Source organism: Gadus chalcogrammus, chromosome 22 (assembly GCF_026213295.1).
Source record: "Gadus chalcogrammus isolate NIFS_2021 chromosome 22, NIFS_Gcha_1.0, whole genome shotgun sequence".
NCBI classification, from domain to species: domain Eukaryota; kingdom Metazoa; phylum Chordata; class Actinopteri; order Gadiformes; family Gadidae; genus Gadus; species Gadus chalcogrammus.
Window position 1 is genome coordinate 18,528,130 of NC_079433.1, and position 21,966 is coordinate 18,550,095.

The window sequence follows — 21,966 nt, forward strand, 5'->3', positions numbered from 1 at the left end:
TTATCCAAAGCGACTTACAATTGATATATTTCAGAAGAAGGAGAAACAATATATCGCTGTTGGTACAGTAAGGATGTTCATAGAACCAAATACAAAGCACTAACAATTGCTTGGATAACCCATTCCCCGTAAACAACAAAGCTATATTAAGATGCTATGCAACAAGTAATATAACTCAGACAACATACAATAAGTGCGTTCATTAAGTGCCAGGACATACAATATACAATAAGTCCGTAAGCCGTAGTAGCGCACTCTTTTTTTTGCCATCCTCTCTTTCCAACCTGTAGATATGACACGCCCACTGATATCGTCATGGTTCGCACTTTGGGTCAAGGAAAACCGGGCGTCTTCTGCTTACAGCTTGGAACCTTCTTTTTGGGTTCCGACCAAATAATTTTTGGTTGCAATTAAAAAGAATCAGTCAAACAGAAAATGATTGCAGTAGTAAATCATTCTGACATTTAGCGGTTTATTTACCCCATCCCTAGTATTCAGCGTGAATGTCCCCGATCCCATCGTACAACCAGCCCCAGTGGGTGTGGCTCTGCCACACCCTTGAGCACATCGTATGAGGCTCTGCTCTGCCACACCCTTGAGCACATCATACACCCAGCCCCAGTGGGTGTTTCTTGGTCGTACCCAAGAGTTCTGCTCTCCACTTAAACCACCATTTGTATACGGCCCCTCAAATAGGCTGACATTAGCCCACTCATGGCGTTCCCTTGTGCAGCAGCTGTGTTTCTTCCACCGCCCGGCTCCTGGCTGTGTCGGACGCCAGTGGCCACATGTGTCATCAGCGCCAGCATTGCTTGTTTATGGATTAGTTTGTATAAGTGCATTAGCAGCGGACACGACTGTAGTGATGTTGTTGGCGGGTAGAGGGACACCGTTTCACTCTCCAACCATGTTCTCATTTCCTGTGCTCACTTCCCCATGTGCCGCCTCTCTCTCGCACACACACACACACACACACACACACACACACACACACACACACACACACACACACACACACCCCCTTCCAACCCCTGACACTTGATCACTTGACGCACATGTATGTTTAAATACTGTGCTTTGTTTGCAGTCGTTTTCCATGTGTGCTTGTTTTCTTTGTGGTTTATGTGTTGAATGTTTATTATTATCATAAGTTTACTGTCTTATTTGTATTCTGTTCGTCTTTCTTTTGATATTTAATCTTTTTTCTTATTTCATTTGTTACTGGTCCCCTGTTGCTGTAAGAACCAAAATAACCCGTTATTAATGAAGTGTTAACTTATCACACACACACACACACACACACACACACACACACACACACACACACACACACACACACACACACACACACACACACACACACACACACACACACACACACACACACACACACACACACACACACACACACACACGTTTTATTGTGTAATACTATTTGTATGTATTATTGTACAGAACATGTCATTAATGACTTCCTGTTATTTCTTCCCCCTTCCTGTTATTTCCCCCTCTGTCTGGGTGTCTGTCTCTCTGCCGTCTTGCTGCCTGTAGTGGTGCCAGCGCTGGTTGACCGGCTTGGAGACTCTAAGGACCAGGTTAGGGAGAACAGCCAGACGCTCATCCTTCGCTGTATGGAGCAGACGGCCTCGCCCATGGTGAGACAAGCACGCCAACATGCACTCAGACACACACACGCCTATGCACCCGCACACATACAAACGTGCACACGCACCATACGCTAAATCCAGACGCAGACTTTACGGCAGCACATGTGTAAGACGGTTAACATACTTGATTGAATTGCATCTGAATGTATTCTTATTCTTCTATGTGGACAGTAGAGTTGAGATTATGGGCAGGATTGCCCTCGCACTGATGAAAATAATACACATTCACTCACTTCAAGCTAAGGGATGTTGTGTCAGAATGGGTTCTGTGCTCCCTCCTCTGGCGACCATTGGAACTGCATGGGATTTGATAGGGTAGCTGTGCTCTGGCAGACACAGACACACACAGATTGCAGCCTCCCATGTGCTTCTTAATCCTCTCCCCCCCTGCTGATTTGCCTGCAGTAGTCTCTCTCTCTCTCTCTCTCTCTCTCTCTCTCTCTCTCTCTCTCTCTCTCTCTCTCTCTCTCTCTCTCTCTCTCTCTCTCTCTCTCTCTCTCTCTCTCTCTCTCTCTCTCTCTCTCTCTCTCTCTCTCTCTTATTTATATATATATATATATATCTATATCTCACCATCCCTGTTCTTCCGCTCTGCAGTACGTGTGGGAGCGGCTAATTCCCGGGTTCAAGCACAAGAACTTCCGCAGTCGAGAAGGAGTCTGCTTGTGTCTCTGCGCCACCCTCAGCAAGTGAGTGGACCTCCTCTCTGCGGCCGTGCTACTTCCTGTGTCAGATCAACCGAGGGCATTACCACACGCCTGTCCTGGGTTCTGTTCTGGAGCTTTCATTGACAAAATACAAATCCTGTGGTTCAATACACCTCATCAGTTCAATCATTCCGTTGAACATAGAGCGGTGGTTTCGACAATAACTAATGAAAGCAGAAATCAGTTGGAAGTTTGATGTTACTGTGAAGTTAATTATGTTTGATCTCACTACTGAGTCTCATTGTGCTCTCTCCTGCAGTCACTATGTAATGAGTCCTCTCAGTCCACCAAAGGATGTGCGTAGCCGCTGACTCAATAGAGCACACACGGTCCATCATGAAGATAAAACCAGACGGTCGGCCCGCTCTGCAGTATCACTTGTTTTGCATCGCAGTATAATGTGATAACATGCATGTATGTTCTAGTTTATTTAAAGATGCTGATGGTATTGCCGTTGGGAGAAAGGCATTGAGGCTGTTGCGATGAGTGGAACTATGTTCCTGCATGTGAATTATAATGCATTATAGTGCCACAGCATATTAAGACGTTAGAAAGAGTACTGTGGTATGTATAGGTGTGGCATTAGTGTTTCATCATCATCAGTGGTTGGTAGGGATGTGTCGGTCGCGACTGATTCGTTACAACGAACGAATTCCGAATGTGAACGACAAGAACTGGTTCCCCAAAACAAGAAGAACTGGTTCTTTGATTCTTTTTTTTTAACATCAACCAAACATATGGTCACGTAAATAAAATATACAAACGAACAGAGCACCGTCTCCCCGCGACTTATATTGATTGAGTCTACAACTTCCTCAAAGATTCAGCCAATGAGAGGTAGCAATGGTGTTGGAATGGCACCTGGGTAAACCAATGACAAGGCGGTACCGTTGAATATGCGCGCTTTCTCTCTCTGACGTATCTTGGGTCATACCATTCGACTCATATATCCCCCTACATTTTTTCGAAAATAGACTTGACCTCCATCTGTTTATTGGATAAACGCATTTCCCAATCCCAGGAGTCTTTGCTCCATTCTACGTCAATTTAAGAACAAACAAAGAAATTAAACTGCAGTTCGTATTTTTTATTTATGACCATGCAAGTTCTGTAATGCCTGAACAATGAAGAATTAAATGTAAAGTAAAATAAAATTATAAATGTAAAACCATGAATGAAATATAGAGAGTAAGCAAGTGGTATAAATATTGGTGGGACGTTCGACATACTATATAGCGGGCATCTCCAAACGGCGGACTGCGGTCTTGACGGTCTTATCCGGACCCACGACCAATTAAAAAAAAATATATATATAAACAAATTTTTTTTTTTAAGATGTAATCTGACGTAGCGAACGAATCAAAACGAACGAATCAAATAAACGAATCGTTATAGTGAACTGAACTGAAAGAACTAGTTCCCGGAAAATAATCATTTTGCCCATCCCTAGTGGTTGGTATGTTATTGTGCCAGATTGAATTAGGTGAGGCAAGTATTAAAGCCTTCAATGAAATGTTATGATGACATTGTGTCTTCAGAGTGGCATCTGGTGACGGTAGATGGGAGGAGCTATAACTTAAGTACTGGAAAGGTTCCATAGCTGCGCTAGATCTAGACGGATGGGCTTTTTGAACAGCTGTAAACAAATTAAATTAGTTTTAAGTATGTTTTTTTTTATCAGAAGTCCTGCGTTCAGTGGAAGAAGAACAGTCACCAGCATTTTAGCCTCTAGGTGCTAATGTGTATGTGTGATGGGTGTGTCTGTCTGTAGAGGGAGCAGGAATGCAGGTTAAGGAGGGAACTTGTTGGTCACTAACTAACTATCCTCCATCCTCCAACAAGTGGCAGTTTTTTCACCCAGTCAGTCTGCCCAGGGTTAATCTTCTAAATGGGTTTATGTGAATGCTTGCATGTAATCCATGCCCGCACAGATTCTGGGTCAGCGGATTTAAATGGTCGACTTGGGTTGGACGGTGGATATAAACAGCATTTGCTGCTGCGTTATGTTATGTGGGAGGTAGCTGATTGATTGCACCCTCAAGAGGGGCCTGGACACAGTGACACCCTAGTGAGGGGGTCCCCAGGTTAGGGAGCCCCTTCTAGCCCACCCAGAGTTACCTCTGAAGGGCTGGTGTCCTGGGGTGGGTACGTAACAAGATTTCAGAAATAGGGTGCATCCACATGGCAAATATGGAGGGACGGGGGGGAGTCCCCCTAAAACCATGTTTAATTCTTAGAAATATTTTACAGAGGGCCTTTCAGAATTGTCAGATTCTTAGCATTGCTCATATCAACCGTCTCCTTCTGTTATTATCAGTCAAGTGCAACACACACACACACACACACACACACACACACACACACACACACACACACACACACACACACACACACACACACACACACACACACACACACACACACACACACACACACACACACACACACACACAGAGGAGATAAGTGGTTTTTAAAAAATGTCACTAATAGTCAGGGGGTACTTCCTTCAAATGTTGGGGGCGGGGGGGGGGGGGGGAAATTGGTTTGCCACGTGTGAACTCAGGGCAGTGGTTCCCAAATGGGGGTACTCGTATCTCTAGGGGTACTTTGGAGTACTGCAGGGGGTACTCTAAAATTCTAAAATAATCGTTATTTAAATCAGTTCAACCTGGACACTACCAAGTTTGAAAGCCAAAATATTAATTTGTGAAAGGAAAGAGCAATAGCAATCGGGACAATGACGTATGTTAATCAACAATAAAATACTTTTGCGCCAGCTAGCTAACTAAATCACCCAAAGCAACACAAATCTGACAAGGGGAAGGGAGAACTTTTTAAAGAACAATCACATCCAGAAACCCTTAAATGTCATAATTTTCAGGAGGAATATTATATATATATATGCCCAGCTGACCCTCCCCTGGCAGGGTTTTTGATCTACTTATTTGTGTGAAATCTCCTTTTCTGTAATGGCTCAAATCAAAACGAAGCTCAGAAAAAAGCTATGCCTGGAAAAGGGTCTAATCACTGCAGTTGACTCCCTGCCCCCCAGAATGATAAAACTCATTAATGAAGAACAGGCCCATGTTTCTCATTCAATGGAGTGTTTGTATTCTTAGTGTTCATTTTTGCCAAATAAAAGGTACAGACATTATGTTCATTTTCTTTTCATTTCCTTGCATTCTTTTGTGCGAAGGGAATACCCAGCTGAAAAAATATCTTCGAGGGGGTACAGTAGTAGAAAAAGTTTGAAAACCACTGCTCTAGGGCAGTGGTTTTCAAACTGTGGGGCGCGCCCCCCCTGGGGGGCGCCAGAGTTCTTCAGGGGGGGCGCGACGTGAGAAAAGAATAAACCCGAAGAAAAACCTGAAAGTCGATTATTCAAATCATCAATCATACTTCAACTGTAGAAGTAACCTAACTAAAAATCAATTTTCAACCGTTTATCTTCGTGCAAACCATTTAACAAATCTACACACTTGTATCTTCAATAATATCCAAACAGAATTTCGATATCATTTAAAATGTCTTCAGAACCACCGTTTTAGTTTCATACCGCTTCGTTTTCAGCTGTTTTCATTGAAGACGTCTGCCCATTCTGATACACCTACTTCTAGACATCGTAACTCATTCATTTTTCAACCGTTTACCATCGTTCAAACCATTGAACAAATCTACACACTTGTATCTTCAATACTATCCAAACGGAATTTTGATAGCATTTATACTTTTTTCAGAATCACAGTTTTAGTTTCAAACCGGCATCGTTTTCAGTTGCTTATAATGATTTAGGTCACCATAGCAACGCCGGTAAACAAACCCCGCCGAATAGTCGAATCTCTGGACTGATAAAGCAGATCTGATTCGACTCTGAAAATTCAGAGTCGGGGACCCTGAAGGAATCTGTGTAAACTGGCAGTTTACACAGATTAAGATGTTCAAATGTATTTTAAAAAGGTTAAGCTAAAACATGCTTAGATAAAGTTGTTAAATTGTGTTAAGAAATGTGTTTAAAAACACACAAAGATGTTGTAATGTTTCAGAAATATGTTTAAAATGTTTAAAAAATATGTTTCAAAGATATGTTTCAAATGTTTAAAAAATATGTTTCAAATGTTTTAAAATTATGATCAGAGATGTTTAAAATGTGTAAAATAATTAAGATAGCTTTCAAAACACAGGTCTTTAGAATTTTTTTTTTGGGGGGGGGGCTCAGCTGAATTTTTTTCTCTGAGGGGGGGCTCACTCTCTCACACTTTGAAAACCCCTGCTCTAGGGTATACCTATATGATGTTGCATCGCGTCATTACATACATAAGACTTTTTATATTAGCTGTGCTTATTTTGGCATCATTTTGCTAATGGCAAGTGACACTGTTTTCTAATCACCAAGCTGGTACCTGATGGCTGCTAGCAATGACTGTTAATTCAGTTAGGCACATCAGTGTGAAGCAGAAATACTCATTTATAATCCAACTAAAGGCCCAGACACATTAAGCCTCATCTAATCACGAGCCATTCTCCATTCCATTATTATTTTTTAATTGACCCCCCCCCCCCTCTATTATTGAATACTTTATCTGTCTTGAATGCTTCAGGTAAACATTAACTGTGGTACAAAACCTCTTCAAAAGACACCCGAGACTTTCCGAAATCATTTTCTTCGCTGAATGTTATTTATTTAATTTGAATGACCAATTCTAGCTGTGAATGCTTTTATATTTCTAACTGTCTAACTAACTAAGAAATAACTGTTTCTGTCCTTCTCTATCTCGTTATCTATCTCTCTCTCTCTCTAGTTATGGGGCCCAATCACTGAGCCTCAGTAAACTTGTCCCCCATCTCTGCACTCTGACAGGAGATCAGAACCCACAGGTGAGCACCCCGGAAGTGTGTGTGTGTGTTTGTCTGCGTTACGTGCCCGTGTTGCCCTCCATGCATGTGTGTTGGCATGACCGTCATCCCTGCCAGCGTCTCTCTCCGTCTATCCATCCCTCGCCTGGTGACTGGATCCAAAGCTGTGATTTTCCCATCATGGCCAATGTGGGCGGGCAGTGGTGCCAGCACGGCAGTGTGTTTTAATTACTGTTATTAGACCGGAGACGGGCTTCTTCACAATCCAACCCCGTCCACATTAGCTGCTAAAGCACTCAGAGAAAAGGAGAGAGAGCGTGAGTGCATGAGAGAGAGGCTGAGAACTATAGCGAGAGAGGGAGACATTCATGAAACCTCCCGTGGAGTTGGAACCCACAACCTGAATGTGCTCCAGCCGTTAAACCAATCATTTTCCTCCCACGTCCTCATCCAACCAACGATTTTCAAGACAGCCCCGCCTTCCTGCCGATTTGGGAATACAACATTGACACAGCAACCCTTTCACCAATCATGTACTGCCTCTCTCAAATGTACCAAGGGGTCCATGCAGAAGCATTTTTGCCCCCTGGGTAGGTGTCGCGTTCGTGTTAGCCCCCAGAGTGATTTTTTTTATATTCAGAATCCAACTCCAAATCTCGCTTCGTAGCCCACTTACGTTTATTTAGACAGATGTGCCCGAAGTTACTACTTTACAATAGGCCTGCACTATAAATCGTTATAAAATTGTGATCTCGATTCGCCCCTGTGTGGATTTAAGTTTTAAATTACTTCGATTTCTTTTTTTATATATATCCTTTTTTTTTTTTTTTTTAAGCCTTAATTTACAGGTGTGTGGAGTTGGTTCAGTAGTTATAAAAGGCCAACAATTAAAGACAATGTGCTGCTATATGTACAAAATAAATCAATCAGTTTTTGATACTGCACTTTAATCAGCTATAAAGGGCCATATGAAACGCAACGTGCTAGAGGTGCCCAAAATCTATGTTTGGTACTGCCATTTTTTTGGGTCATGGTTCATGTGTGCAATAAAAATTACATTTCATGAGAAAAAATGGTGGCAGAGAATCTTGATATAAATTCTAAGCTAAAAACTCGTAATTCATATTTTTCACCGAATCGTGCAGGCCTACTTTCCAACCTCGTTGATGACCAACGTTTAGGAAAACATGTACTTGTAATTCAGCCTTGGGTGAAATCGAAGCGTAGTGTGTGCTGATTGCATGTTGATGATGATAGGGGGTTTCACTTTATAGGGGGTAATGGAATGCACCGGCTTCCTCCATCTTCTGCGTCACCTTTTTAAATAAATAGCCGTTTCTCGTTTTCCAACGGCGACAACCATAAACATAATGAAATAATTAAATATTTCTATTTATTACGAAATAAGAACTGTTATATGTCTATGGCGACAACAACACGACTACCGTCTCCTTCTCCTCCTTCCGGCTAACGTCCACCGGCCGTAAGATCTCGAGCATGCGCAGAACGCGAAACCCGACGCAGGTAGAAACCGGACTATGATCGAGTTATTTAGGTGTTCTTATCCGATCTTGCTTGTCCGTTTATGTACCGATTTCGGTCCAAAGTAGATCGGGTAAAGGTGTTTACATGCATTTTAAAAGTCTGGTTGAGGTCTTATTCGTTTCTTTATCCGATAATGACTCTGCATGTAAACGCACTGACTTATATAGCGGGTCAAAACTGTCGGTTTTGTGCGTGGTACAGGACATGTGGTGTAAAAAGTTAAAGGCGAGCCCTGGCACCTCCACATGGAGATTGTGTGAAACTACACCTCCACACCAATGTTACACTAGAGGGAGGCCGCTGCACTTAAGGAACACTGCTTCACAGGAGCTACAATGGCAGCTTCAGCAACGTGAACTCCCGTCTCACCTGCCTTTCCTTGTGTGTGTGTGTGTGTGTGTAGGTGCGCGAAGCCTCCATCACAGCTCTGGTGGACGTGTACCGCTACGTTGGCGAGCGCGTCCGAGCAGACCTGAGCAAGAGAGGGCTCCCTGCGGCACGGTGAGTTCACGACCACGCGCCCGTTCTTATCGAACGCCATGATGCGTCACGGACACTTTAGAGATCGTTGGTGGGACCATCATCATTCGGGTTTTAGCATTGATTCCCAAGGTAAAAAACAAAGCATTGAGGAACTCTTGTTCCACAATGCTTGTTTCTCTGTAATCTGGATGAAATAGGTACCCACCAGGAATGTCAATGTGTCAATCATTTCTCTGAATCTAAAACCAATCTATTGCCAGGAAATCTCATAATTTTGCTCTTATTTATTTGTATTGTATTGATCTTTTACCATAAATTCTACTGTGTGTGTGTGTGTGTGTGTGTGTGTGTGTGTGTGTGTGTGTGTGTGTGTGTGTGTGTGTGTGTGTGTGTGTGTGTGTGTGTGTGTGTGTGTGTGTGTGTGTGTGTGTGTGTGTGTGAATGAGACCCATTCTCTCCCCCTCTTCCCTGGCACTGTGTCTGTTCCTGGTCTTACCCTGCACCACTCTGCCACAGACACATTTGTGTGTGTGTGTATACACACGCATAGAAGCCACACACAACAGACACTCGTATACAAAGGCTCACACACACACACACACACACACACACACACACACACACACACACACACACACACACACACACACACACACACACACACACACACACACACACATCCTTTTCTGCACACAATGCGGTCAGGGAGGGTTGGTATGTGATCAGAGGGTATTGAAGAAAAGGCAGACAGAGCTGGAAATATCAGACAGGGCGTCTTCCTCTGAGTCTGTGGGTGATTGGTCATCTCTAAGATACCACTGAGGGTCACATCATTGTTGGGTGGTTACCGTAGTAATCTAAGCAAACAGTCACTCTCTCTCTCATTGTCTGTTTTACATTTTGTGTATATATACACGCAAGAATCAACACCACCACATGTGTGTATGTTTGAGAAAGTGTAATTTTCTGCGTTTGTGTGTGTAAGCGTGTGCTGACAAAGCAGTATGAGTGCCGTGTCTGGGAATGCTGTGTGTGTGTAAGAGTTGGGTGATTTTCCGAAGGGAATGGTATATTGCAGTTGCATAAAATGATGACCATTTCCATTAGGGGTGTGCACGGGTACACGTGTAACCGGTTAGTAAGTCAAAACCGTTTAGGAAAAATCAGTAAACGAAAACCGAAAAACAAAATTAATAATAATCACCGCACCATTGTTTCAATGGGAATCGCGACGGTCCATACTTTCAACATAAAGTTTACACATTTATAATTCGAAATTCGTCCCAGTCTTTATACCACAGATACTAGGGTCTATATAATATAACCGCATTGTCTGATTACAGTTTAATTAATTTTTTACAATTTACCAGCTCTCGTTTTGAAGAATAATCACCGCCCCATTCGTTTCAATGCGAATAGCGACGGTCTATACTTCCAACATAAAGTGTACATATTTATAATTTGAAATTCGTCCCAGCCTTTATACGACAGATACTCTAGGGTCTATAGCATATAACCGCATTGTCTGATTACAGTTTAATTGATTTTTCACGATTTACCAGCTCTCGTTTTGAAGAATAATCACCGCACCATTCGTTTCAATGGGAATCGCAACTGTCTATACTTTCAACATAAAGTGTACATATTTATAATTTGAAATTCGTCCCAGCCTTTATACCACAGATACTATAGGGTCTATAGCATATAACCGCGTTCTCTGATTACAGTTTAATGAAACAGTAAGCTGACAACATCCTAATTAACACCGCAACTGCAAATTAACCACACGAAGATAACCATGGCAACCAGTCAAACAAATGTTCTTCTTGCGATCATTCTGCTTGCGCATCCGCCGTGTTGAAAAACAAATAATCCCCCTATAGCCGTCCAATTAAAAAAAATAAAAAAAAGATTCATTAATTAATAAAAAAACGGTTAACCGTGTACACGAAAAAAAAGGGGTTGTGTAACCGTTAACAATTTTTTGTAACCTTTCACACCCCTAATTTCCATATCAAGACCATGTCTTGTTCTTGTTATCCAAATTCCAATAGCAGCCGATGTTCCTGGGTCGTTCTCACTGTCCGCTCTCATTAAGTCTGGAGAAATGTTTTCAGCCAATCGGAGGGATGTGCTTCAGCATGAGACAACGATGGTGAAGGTGCTAAAATGGCAGCTAGCATCTCCACGGTCAGTGAGCTAGTAAAGAGAAAATCATTGTCCCCGAAAACCGAGGTAGACCCTCAGAGTAGAAACGGTTTAAGTCTGGAAAACTTTGCTTTATTCTCTGACACATGGAACAAAGGAATAAATACGTTGAAATAATGGAAACTAACAAAGTTGTGGTCTGAATACTGTGGTCCTGATACGGCATGATCACCAAAAAGAGGAATAATAAGGGAGTAAAAAATACATGGCAAAAATGTGCGACTCATTGCATTGACAGACTTAAAACAGCTGTGTTTACATGTTGTGCTTCAAAATAATACTCCCAAAACGTTTTGTCATGGTTTCGAAGACACTTCTATGTGACACTCCTAACTCTGGTCAAACATTACTGCCACCTCGTACTCTGTACAAGTATCTGTTCACAAATGATCATTCCTTATACAACAAATCTAATTCCACATTTATAATGTGTGCTACTTTATAATAATTTAGCTATAGGAATTACTATATCATTCGACTAGAGATAAAACAAGAAGGGCTCGATATTAATTGACAACTTTAACGACTAAATGTGACTTCATTCATTGTTAACTCCATTCATACTTTTGGTTTTGTGCTCTATTATTTAATGTCAAAGAACTTGAATGGCTAGTTTTGTCATAGTTCTAGTGTTTTTTTTATAACTTAATATTATACACATTATTGTTATTCTGTTAGATTTCTCATTTTGGTGTTTTTTGTCTAATGTTAATTTCAAGGTCTTTGGATCAAAATAAATGCTTTTGAGAATGCATTATCCTGGGCATGTTTCATAAAAAATTCACAAAAACGTTTACTTTTGTATTATCAAAATATAGGACCGGCTACTGATATAAATTCCAGGTCATACTACTCACCCCTAACAAAACATGCTGTATTCATGCGTCTTCAGAAAAAGGCGGAGTTTATGAACACTCATTAGCAAACATCACATTTTTTATGCAATTCACATTTTAGAAATCCTCTCGGCTTATCGGCCTAGCCCGCTTATGAACACGTATGTATGATTAGCAAGCTTATGAATGTCATGATTCATCGCTAGTCTTTAACTCAAACATGCTTAGTCGTCTTATACCGGAATGTTATAAAAATGGGGGGGGAAAAGGTTTTTGGAGACGATTTCTTCTACTTTGTGGCAGATGAGCTCGTGGCACGTTGGAAACAGACTTTATAAAATGCGCTCTTGCTCATTTAAACGGGTTTCTCTTTTTGTCTTTTTGTACCGTAAACTGCTATGATTTGGGGAGATGGTTCAACGGTCCACAATAATCAGTATTTCCAAGCATTAGCGTGTGTGACAGGCTTAATAAGTCAGTCAGCAGCACACCACCTTGGTATATGAGACATTGATATGTGTGTGCGTGTGCAGCACATTTCAAATGCAGGGGGATGGTCGTGTGAGGTCCACGTCTCCGATGTCGTTCATGTCTTTTTCTTTTATATATGGATTGAAAGAGAAGAATCTCGAACATCTTTGCATGATGTTTTCCACCACTGTTTTGTTCCTTGATTGTCTGTGCTGTGACGATAGAACCCTACATGGAAGCTTCTGAACAGAAACCTTTCATTGTCACAATGTATTTTTAGGCCTGTGTCTCACAACAGGGTAATTTATACTATTGGCTCAGAATAGCCCAACCTCTTTTGGCTCACCTTGTAGTTGTGTGTGTGTGTGTGTGTGTGTGTGTGTGTGTGTGTGTGTGTGTGTGTGTGTGTGTGTGTGTGTGTGTGTGTGTGTGTGTGTGTGTGTGTGTGTGTGTGTGTGTGTGTGTGTCGGCCCTGTTGCTGGTTAGAAAGCAGAACTGCAGCCACATTCTGGTTGTGAGTCCAGCTCACATTTATTTTCCACCCCTTCCTCAAATGAATAAATACGTTGAAATAATGGAATCTAACAAAGAGTCAACACCGATAGCTGTTTAGATAAATATCATGTTTATTATGTTTGAGTAGAAGGGAGTTTTTCTGTATATTTCCTCTGGGTGAGAGATAGCCTCTATAGGGGACAATGGATGAGGAAGAAGGGATTGTTCTTACTTCAAGTGCTAAGTAGTTAACCAGAAGGAGCAGGGAGGAGAGGAATAATGGACAGAACGAGAATAGCTGGAGGAGGAGTAAGGGGGAGGGGGGGAGGGTCAGTGAGGGAGATTATGTAAAAGCACCCTGAATCTTTGAAGTGCACTTCAGATGGCCCATGTCTGTCGGGCTCGCAGTCTCCCTTTCTTTCTCTCGAATATAGTCTAGCGTGTGCACATGCATTTAAATATTCAGAAAAAACGAATCCGAATAGAATTGATCAGTACAATAACAAAATATTCTTTAGGCGAGTGTTCTTAGCTGTACTCAGTGTGTGTGTTTGTTTGCACTACGTATCTACGACACGCTGCTTGGTGCTTTGTCGCCTGGCTGTACCATGCCACACCCCCCTCCCATTACTGTTTGTTGCCGTCTATCACTCCCTCCCCCCTCCCTCTCTCCCTCTCTCCCTCTCCCTCTCTCCTCTGCCTGGCGTGCGTCTCCTCTTCCTCTCCTAGCCACTGCACCGTGCTGCATACAAAGAGCCCAGGGCAGTGAGAGGAGCCCGGCGTGCCACTGTTAGCACGGGGAGCTAACGCGACGCCACAGCCTCCATCATAAGCCACTGAGGACATAAAAGGAGGGCACCTGAGGGGGGCTCTGAAGGGAAACAGAAAGGGGGCTAATTCATTGCGACATTAGGCCAAATTGAAATGCTAATGAGCGGCAGGGAGCGGTGCGGTCAAGCTGCGTCGCTACGCTAATCGTCACTTACCACCAGGAACCGCTAAGCCGCCTGGCAGTCTGCCGAGGACCGGCACCCAGAACCCCACGCACACGCCACATAAACACAGGACCGGGACGGTGCGTATGCCCTGCCCTCGTCGTGGGATACACTGGCAGCGTCGCACGGAGCCGTCGGGTAGCATGCTTTAGGCGGGGGTTTGCTTTGGTCGTGCCCGGTTTGTTTTTTCCCCTGGATGTGTGTTTTGCTGTTTGTGCCGTTGCCGGCGTGTGCGTGACTTGTTTTAGGATACCGTTTAAGCCTCGCTATTGTTCAGGCCAGAGTATTGTGTTGAACTACGCTGTCATTGTGAGAAGGATATCATTGCTTGTTTGTTTTAGCTGTCGATCACATTACTGGATCAAAGTACATGCCTGCCTGCAAACAACGTGTGTGTGTGTGTGTGTGTGTGTGTGTGTGTGTGTGTGTGTGTGTGTGTGTGTGTGTGTGTGTGTGTGTGTGTGTGTGTGTGTGTGTGTGTGTGTGTGTGTGTGTGTGTGTGTGTGTGTGTCCTGCTGCACAGCGCCAGTTTGGTATTCGTGCCTCGTTGTTGCTCCTTGAGAGTGACATCCCAGACACACCCACATCTAGACAGACAGATAGACAGACAGTGGACCACACGCTGCTCCCGCATCTTTCACTGAGCAGACGTCTAGTTTCTCGTGTTCGCTCATCGCTCTGTGAGTCAGGAGTATACAGTCTAGTGTTTAGTCGCGTTTTTAGCATGCAACATAGATTGCTGTCAGACGGTGATATCCGACGGCTGCTCTGATGTTTGTGTGTGGAGACAGCCCTGCCTCCTCGTGTACGTGTCTCTAACCTGGTGTTGTCCCTCTCTTTCCCCTCCCCTCCCTCCAGGCTCCAGACGTTATTAGGCCGTTTTGATGACGCGTTGAACTCGGGCAACATGGCGCTCAGCCCAAGTCATGGTGAGTCTCTTTCCCTCTCGTCCGGCCACTTTGAGCTCAATGTGCCTCGCCTCTGAGAATACCTGCTCTCTGCTCGAGTGCCCATCCCCATGGACGGGTGATGTCCATGGGGCCACGCTGCAGTGAGCCTTGGTTAAAGACCGCGGCCTGACGGGATTACATGTTGTGTGTGTGGCTGTGTATCTGGTGGATGTTTCTGGCTTGGTGAAGACACGGCTTTGGACTAGAAAAAGGAGAGGCTAGCTGTTATTTGACATTTCCCTTAATTCTGGGGGCATTGCTGTGCTTCTATTTAATTTGTGTTTTTGAAAAAGTGCTGGATCCACGATAGTCACCGTCACACAGTATTATCTTATGCACAGATCTCCATGTTGGAAAGTTGTCAAAATTGAAATAACAATGGTTGCATACGAAAACGGTTATTTTTTAGTTTGTAGTACTTCTTAGTTTTCATATTAGTGTTATTAATGTTATGCATATATAATATGTTTAGATATAGAAAGATAGCAAGATGGAGATATAGATATAGATATATAGATCCAACTACACAGTGTCATTTCTGACGAGGCATGGGGTCCCCAAGGTGATGTAGGACGGGTGTTTTGAACTTGCATCATGCAGTGGGGGCTGGTGCTGCAGCCTGTTTACCTACTGGAAAGGAAGGAGGAAAGGGGAGAAGGAGTTGGGGGGTTGCCATGATACTGCATCCAATAGCAGCGTGTGGGAATAGCATTTGGGAAGCGGGTTGGGGGATGGTGGCTGTTTAATTTAACCCCCACCTCTCCCATGTCATCCCCTTGCCTCCAATTTGTTCACATTACCTGGCATCTGCCTTCTGTGTGTCGGGCCACGCCATCGCGCTGCAAGGTGACCCCTTACTAGATTACATACTAGCAACATCAGCACTCTGTGCATGGCATGTCCCACCCTCCCACGCTGGCCCGAATCCATATCGGTAAGTGCTGGGGAATTCATTGCATCCACTCATGTCTGACGCCTAATCCATCAGCCCCAACCATCCAATACTAACCCGACCTCCCATATCCAAATGGATCCACGTGGATTTCTCTTGAAAACAAATGTTATTTCTATTCAGTGTTGTGACAACTGCTCTGATTAAAGCAGAGACACTGGCTTATTAAGCCCAGAGTTTAAACAAGTCTTAACAATCATAATAGCGGAATGGAGAATCCATACTAAGTCGTTCTATATTGAAATTGCATGCGCTCTTGCTTCACAGCCAAACTATGACTTTGTGTGTTCCCTGTGTGTAGATACCTTTAGACAGACCTGTTTAATGAGAGAACAACACAATGCCACCGCGGATGGCAGCAGCACCACAGGTATTAGATTATTCCTTTAATGAAAACCAATAGCATGTGTTATGTTAATAACAAGCTGCTGGATTAGGGCTGGACAATATGGCCTAAAAATATCAAGGTATGTCTTTTATGATATTGGTCGATGTTGAAGATTATCACGATATAATGATCAATTTACATTTTTAAGAGTATTCTCCTTAGGACAGATCCCAAAGAAACCAGAATGTTAATTATGGTTTATATTTATTGATCAATTAAAATGGTAAATATGTTAAATAGTAAACATTTTTCCTCCATGACCCTCACTAGCTTCTTAAAGCCCTGTTTGTCAACCATGCATATTGCCGTACAGTACGTTATTGCGCTGGTTATGTATTTGTATTGCTTTGATTTATTTTCTTTTTGGGTAATGACTGAACAAACAGACCCATTGGTTGGTTGTCGCTCTTGGGGCGTTTGCCTAGCAGTAGGGTTGGGCTGTCAGCTCCTGGTTGGAGGAAGCTGAAGCCAGCATGGTAGCATGGTAGACAAACTCAAGCATTTAGAGCACACAGGAAGTCATCGTGATGTGAGTGGGAGGAGCTGGTAACGTGCGTCCAAAGCCGTGGTCCTTTAGCCCTAAAAAATACCTGAAGGTGCTCTGTGTACAGGGATATCCCTGTTTCTTTATGGGGCGTCAACACTCACAGATTCAGCCTATTTTGTGCTGCATCAATGCATCGCACGGCCTCAGGGCAGGATGTATCGGAAATGTATTAAAAGCGAATCTACGCAAATTTTATCGCAATATATATTGATTTATCAACCAGCCCTACACAGAATTAGCAATATTTGATCCTAGTTACCCCACCTGCTTGTTACAAACCTGATAGGTTTAAAAAAATAAACATTGATCTCCATTTCATAATGTGTCATTTTTGTAATATCTTAATTATTGTGATATCTTGCAGTGTCTTGGTCACTGTTGTATCTCCAGTGTCCTTGTTACAGCTGAGAGACCTAGTTTCTGAGGCTGTTCAAGGTTGCACAGACTCCAACCTTTTGAGGGGGCATAACAAAGTCACCCCATCAGCTGCAACACCAACTAACACAGCGCTCTATTCTTCACCCTCTCCCCACACCATCCGTTCAGGCTCACTGTTGGCATTGGTTTTTGGGGCAGCTGTTGGTGTGACAGAGAGAGAGAGCGGCAATGGGGTTGAGGGAGAGGGAGGGACGGAGGGATAGGACGAGAGAGCGAGAGAGCCGGGGAGAAAACTGAAAGAGGTCTTCGCAGTAGCCAGGTCAGGGAGCTGTGCCTGTCACTGCCTTGCTCTGATTCAGCGTGACACACACACACACACACACACACACACACACACACACACACACACACACACACACACACACACACACACACACACACACACACACACACACACACACACACACACACACACACACACACACACACACACACACACACACCCCCCCCCCCCCCCCCCCCCCCCCCCCCAGAGAGCACAGAGAGACAGCGATTCAGAGAGGCAGAGCCAAGGGAACAGGGCAAGAGCGCAGAGGGGGAACAGAGACACAGAGCACGCAGAGGTTCAACCCCATAACACGCTGTTACCATGGCGGTGGGAGACGACGACGACGGTGAGTTTGGTGTGTGTGTTTAATCCCATGTATGTGGATCCTGGCACCCAGACAAAAGACTTGTCATCATATGGTGATTCGTGAATGTAATCAGCTTGGTGTCGATGCCACTCACCCTGAGTGCTCTCACACAGATCCAGGTTGTGAGTGTGTGTGTGTGTGTGGGAGGGAGGGGTGGGGGGAAGGTGGTTTAATTAAACCGGCATCATGGAACTCAGAGGTGGCTTCCCTTCTGCTTCAAAGATAACTTTTCGCAGGATATTATAGATTTGATTTGGGTCGCTTTGTCCCCACATATTTTCCGAACCGAAAACTCAAAGGTGAAGAACGCGGGATCCTTGTTAGCTGTGAAGTGCTCAGGCGAACCCCCTTTTTTTTCTTTTTTTTATGAATACTGAATATTTATCAAACTCCATTCTTTTGTCCTGTCTCCTGCCTGGCTGTCTACCCCCTATCCCTCCCTCTCCGGCTGACCCCCTGGGACTCGCCGCCAGCCAGCCAGGCAGAGCGAGAGCAGGGCTGGGCTGGGTCCTGCCCTTCTCCTCTGCAGCCTTCTGCTTGTGGGTTATGACTTACTGCGGTTGCATCAATGCCGGGACCCCAAAGTGGGGTCACTGGCAAACAGGCCAACCGCGGCTTATTTTTCATTTTACATCATCATTTCAGTCCTGGGGGGCTTGGTATGCATTTCAATATCCCAGTGGAACTATCTTTACAAGGTAATTCAGTTGTGCGGGGGCTAGGGACGCAGCCCTTCCCTTTCAATGTCTAGTTTTGATTGGCCATGAAAGCGGCCATTGTATGTTAATATACATATTCCTGCAATGGGTATATGTGTGTGTGGATGGATTCTGTTAAATGTCTTTCTTTTTTGAGTGAACCAATAAGTGGGACAGAATATGGGGCAAACTGTAGTGGACCTTTTTAATTATGAAAAGCCGCCGTCCACGTACAGACATCGCTGCTCAAATAATTCAAGCATTCAATTTGTTGTCTGGAAAGTAATGATAATGTCGATTTATTCTTTATTTATCTCACTTGACCCAGTGTGAAACGGTTTCTTTGTTTGAATCCCTGTTAGACCCCTAAGATGGCATGCAACGCAATTTTCTATAGGATACCAAATGTAGTTATTATGCTGTAGACACAGAACCATTAGCAACAGCAACGCGTACTGGAATGCACTGTCAGAAAACAAACACGCAGTCATTCTGCTCCACTGCTCCTCCGTCTCTGCAGAGGAAGGCATGACCCCGTTTTCATGAGAGCCTGTTGCCATGGCAAAGCTTCCATCGCAATGTTATGGTTAATCCCCTCGTGTGTGTGTGTGTGTGTGTGTGTGTGTGTGTGTGTGTGTGTGTGTGTGTGTGTGTGTGTGTGTGTGTGTGTGTGTGTGTGTGTGTGTGTGTGTGTGTGTGTGTGTGTGTGTGTGTCCACAGCATCCCCAGATCTTCTGTAGTGTAGAATCTCTATTTTGCATGGCTGGTTACAATGCAGTATTACCAATGGACTGAGCCAAATTATCAGTTGTTTACTTGTCTACCCATGGATCTGTCATAACACATTCATAAAGAAGAAAAAAAAGAACATTTATTTCGAAAAGTTACCAAATTTGTCTGTGGCCATCCAGATTCTTTCCCCCGATGACTGACCTGATCCATTCAAAGATGCCCCCTAATTTTTTGATTGGACTCATAGCCATGTGACCAACTTTACCAACGCTCATTCTACTATTGGCCTTGGTCTTAGCCTGGATGCTTGGCTGTCGTTTCTGGCAACACACCAAGCATGCATGACACAGACACATGGACCTTGGTGAGGATGCATCGATTCCCATCCATCGATCTACACACGCACGCACGCGCATTCACGCATGCATTGCACACACCCACACCATGTTCCTTTCTGCAAGAGCTCAATGATGGCAAGATTTTGTTGTTTGGCTGACGAAGGGCTGCCCCCTAGTGGTCTGGGAGAGTTTTATTATTGAGTAATGAGGATTTGATTTGACCTTTCTTGTAACTTGAATGGGAGTGTGAGTGGAATCTGTTTGTCCTCTGTCAGTACAGGAAATTGCACTAGTATTATTCCTTTGTGGAGTAGCAATATTCAGTAAACATTAGCCAAGATGCTACAAATGCATGTCATTGGTCCCCATACCAAATCCCTTCTACCGGTTGTGTCACACCACCGACTCAAACCACCCGTAGATGGCTTGTCTGGCAGGGGTTTCCATGACAACGAAGCTTGGTGCACCGCAGCGTGAAACACAGTTTGGTTCAGCATGATGAAACGTGTGTGTGTGTGTGTGTGTGTGTGTGCGTGCGTGTGCGTGTGTTTACCTTGCATCACCTTCACCATCACCTTCATTCCCAAAATAAGTTTGGGAATGGGCAACAAGAACACATCCTGCTGCGGGATGGAATTAAAGTGAGCATGCCTGTATATTTCTACCTGCTGCTCTTTAACTGGCCCGTGCAGGTCACCATGGCAACAGCATGCGAGCAGTCTTCTCACCATGAGTGATCCCCTCTACTGCCACCCACCCATGACTCTCTCTCTCTCCCTCTACCCCTACCTCTCTCCCTCTCTATGGTACATCATGTCTGTGTACAGAGAGCAGCCCCACGCAGGCCCCTCTGGGTCTCGGTTGTGGAGGTTGTGCTAATGCTGCTCGTATATTCTTACACTGCAAATGATGGCTAACAACAGTTAGCAACAGCCAGAAGCTCCTCTCAGCATCCAATAGATGCTCACCGTTTTTGTGGAATTATCAATGTGATGCTATTTGTGTCATCTAGAATGAATTCACTTAATGATGTCTTCAACGCAAACCACAACAGCTAAAAGGTGTCGATATTTAATGCCTAGAGTGATGTGTTAGGGTGAAACTATTTTGCAGTTCATATATATTTACATATTGGAGTTTGTCTTAAAATATCTCTGGCTGTGAATGTAAGGGTTTAATGTTTTCTACAGCCGACCAATACATTTGCTGGCCCACATAGAACTACTTTGTAATACAATGCTTTCCAGAGGTGGCCAATGTGGCCAAATTCATGCAAAGGAGATGACGGTAGCTCGAGCCGTGGTTCCAGGCTAACCATATTTAGACCCCATTCTGCTGATTGTTAACTGTGTTTAAATTGACTGCCACTCTCAGAAGGCTAACTGTATTTAAATGGACCCCTGCTTGCGGGCTGATGGGTCCATATCGGCCCTGTAAAGGTGTGGCACAGGCTTGAGATCTGGCACCAACATCCTTGCTAATGCATTTTATTCAACATGATCCAGGATTTCTCCATGACACATGTGTGTGTGTGTGTGTCTGTGTGGGGGGGAGAGAGGAGGGGAGAAGGTCTCAGCTGGAGGGGTTTGGCTTAACCCCCCTGCCACACACACGCTGACTCCTCCCTATCTGCCTTTTTATTATTTTGTGTGTGTATGGCTAGACAATTAGCAGTAATTCTAGGGTTACGGCAGTACTAGCGAGGGTGGCTGCTGCTCTTGGCTGTGTGTTCTGGGGTTTCAATGGTAATGAACTGGGCAGGTTCAGCATCAAGACTGGTTAATATTCCACGGGTGTCGCTCTTTCGCTCCCTCTTTCATTCTATTTCTCGCGCATACACACAGAGACACACACGCATACAGCCTCCGCACTGGCTGCTTGCCCATGATGTCATCTCGCCAGTGATTGGCTGTGAGGCTGCGGAGGAGGAGGAGCGATGTTTAGGGTGTGAGAGAGAAGGAGGGAGAGGGAGAGAAATGGAAAATGCCGGCAGTAGTATAGCGGTTCTGCTTCCGACACCGTAGCGT

The 21,966-nt window shown here is 44.1% G+C and overlaps 1 protein-coding gene across 1 annotated transcript in view; it reads left to right on the forward strand.

Annotated features, from left to right (window-relative positions):
- Positions 1 to 21,966, forward strand: part of clasp2 (cytoplasmic linker associated protein 2) — a 72,662-nt gene that overhangs the window by 14,545 nt on the left and 36,151 nt on the right. Inside the window, exons 3-7 of the mRNA XM_056582842.1 lie at positions 1,552 to 1,655; positions 2,265 to 2,356; positions 7,174 to 7,249; positions 9,177 to 9,274; positions 15,120 to 15,190. Coding sequence (XP_056438817.1) covers positions 1,552 to 1,655; positions 2,265 to 2,356; positions 7,174 to 7,249; positions 9,177 to 9,274; positions 15,120 to 15,190 — 441 coding nt within the window. The remainder of the gene's footprint in view (positions 1 to 1,551; positions 1,656 to 2,264; positions 2,357 to 7,173; positions 7,250 to 9,176; positions 9,275 to 15,119; positions 15,191 to 21,966) is intronic.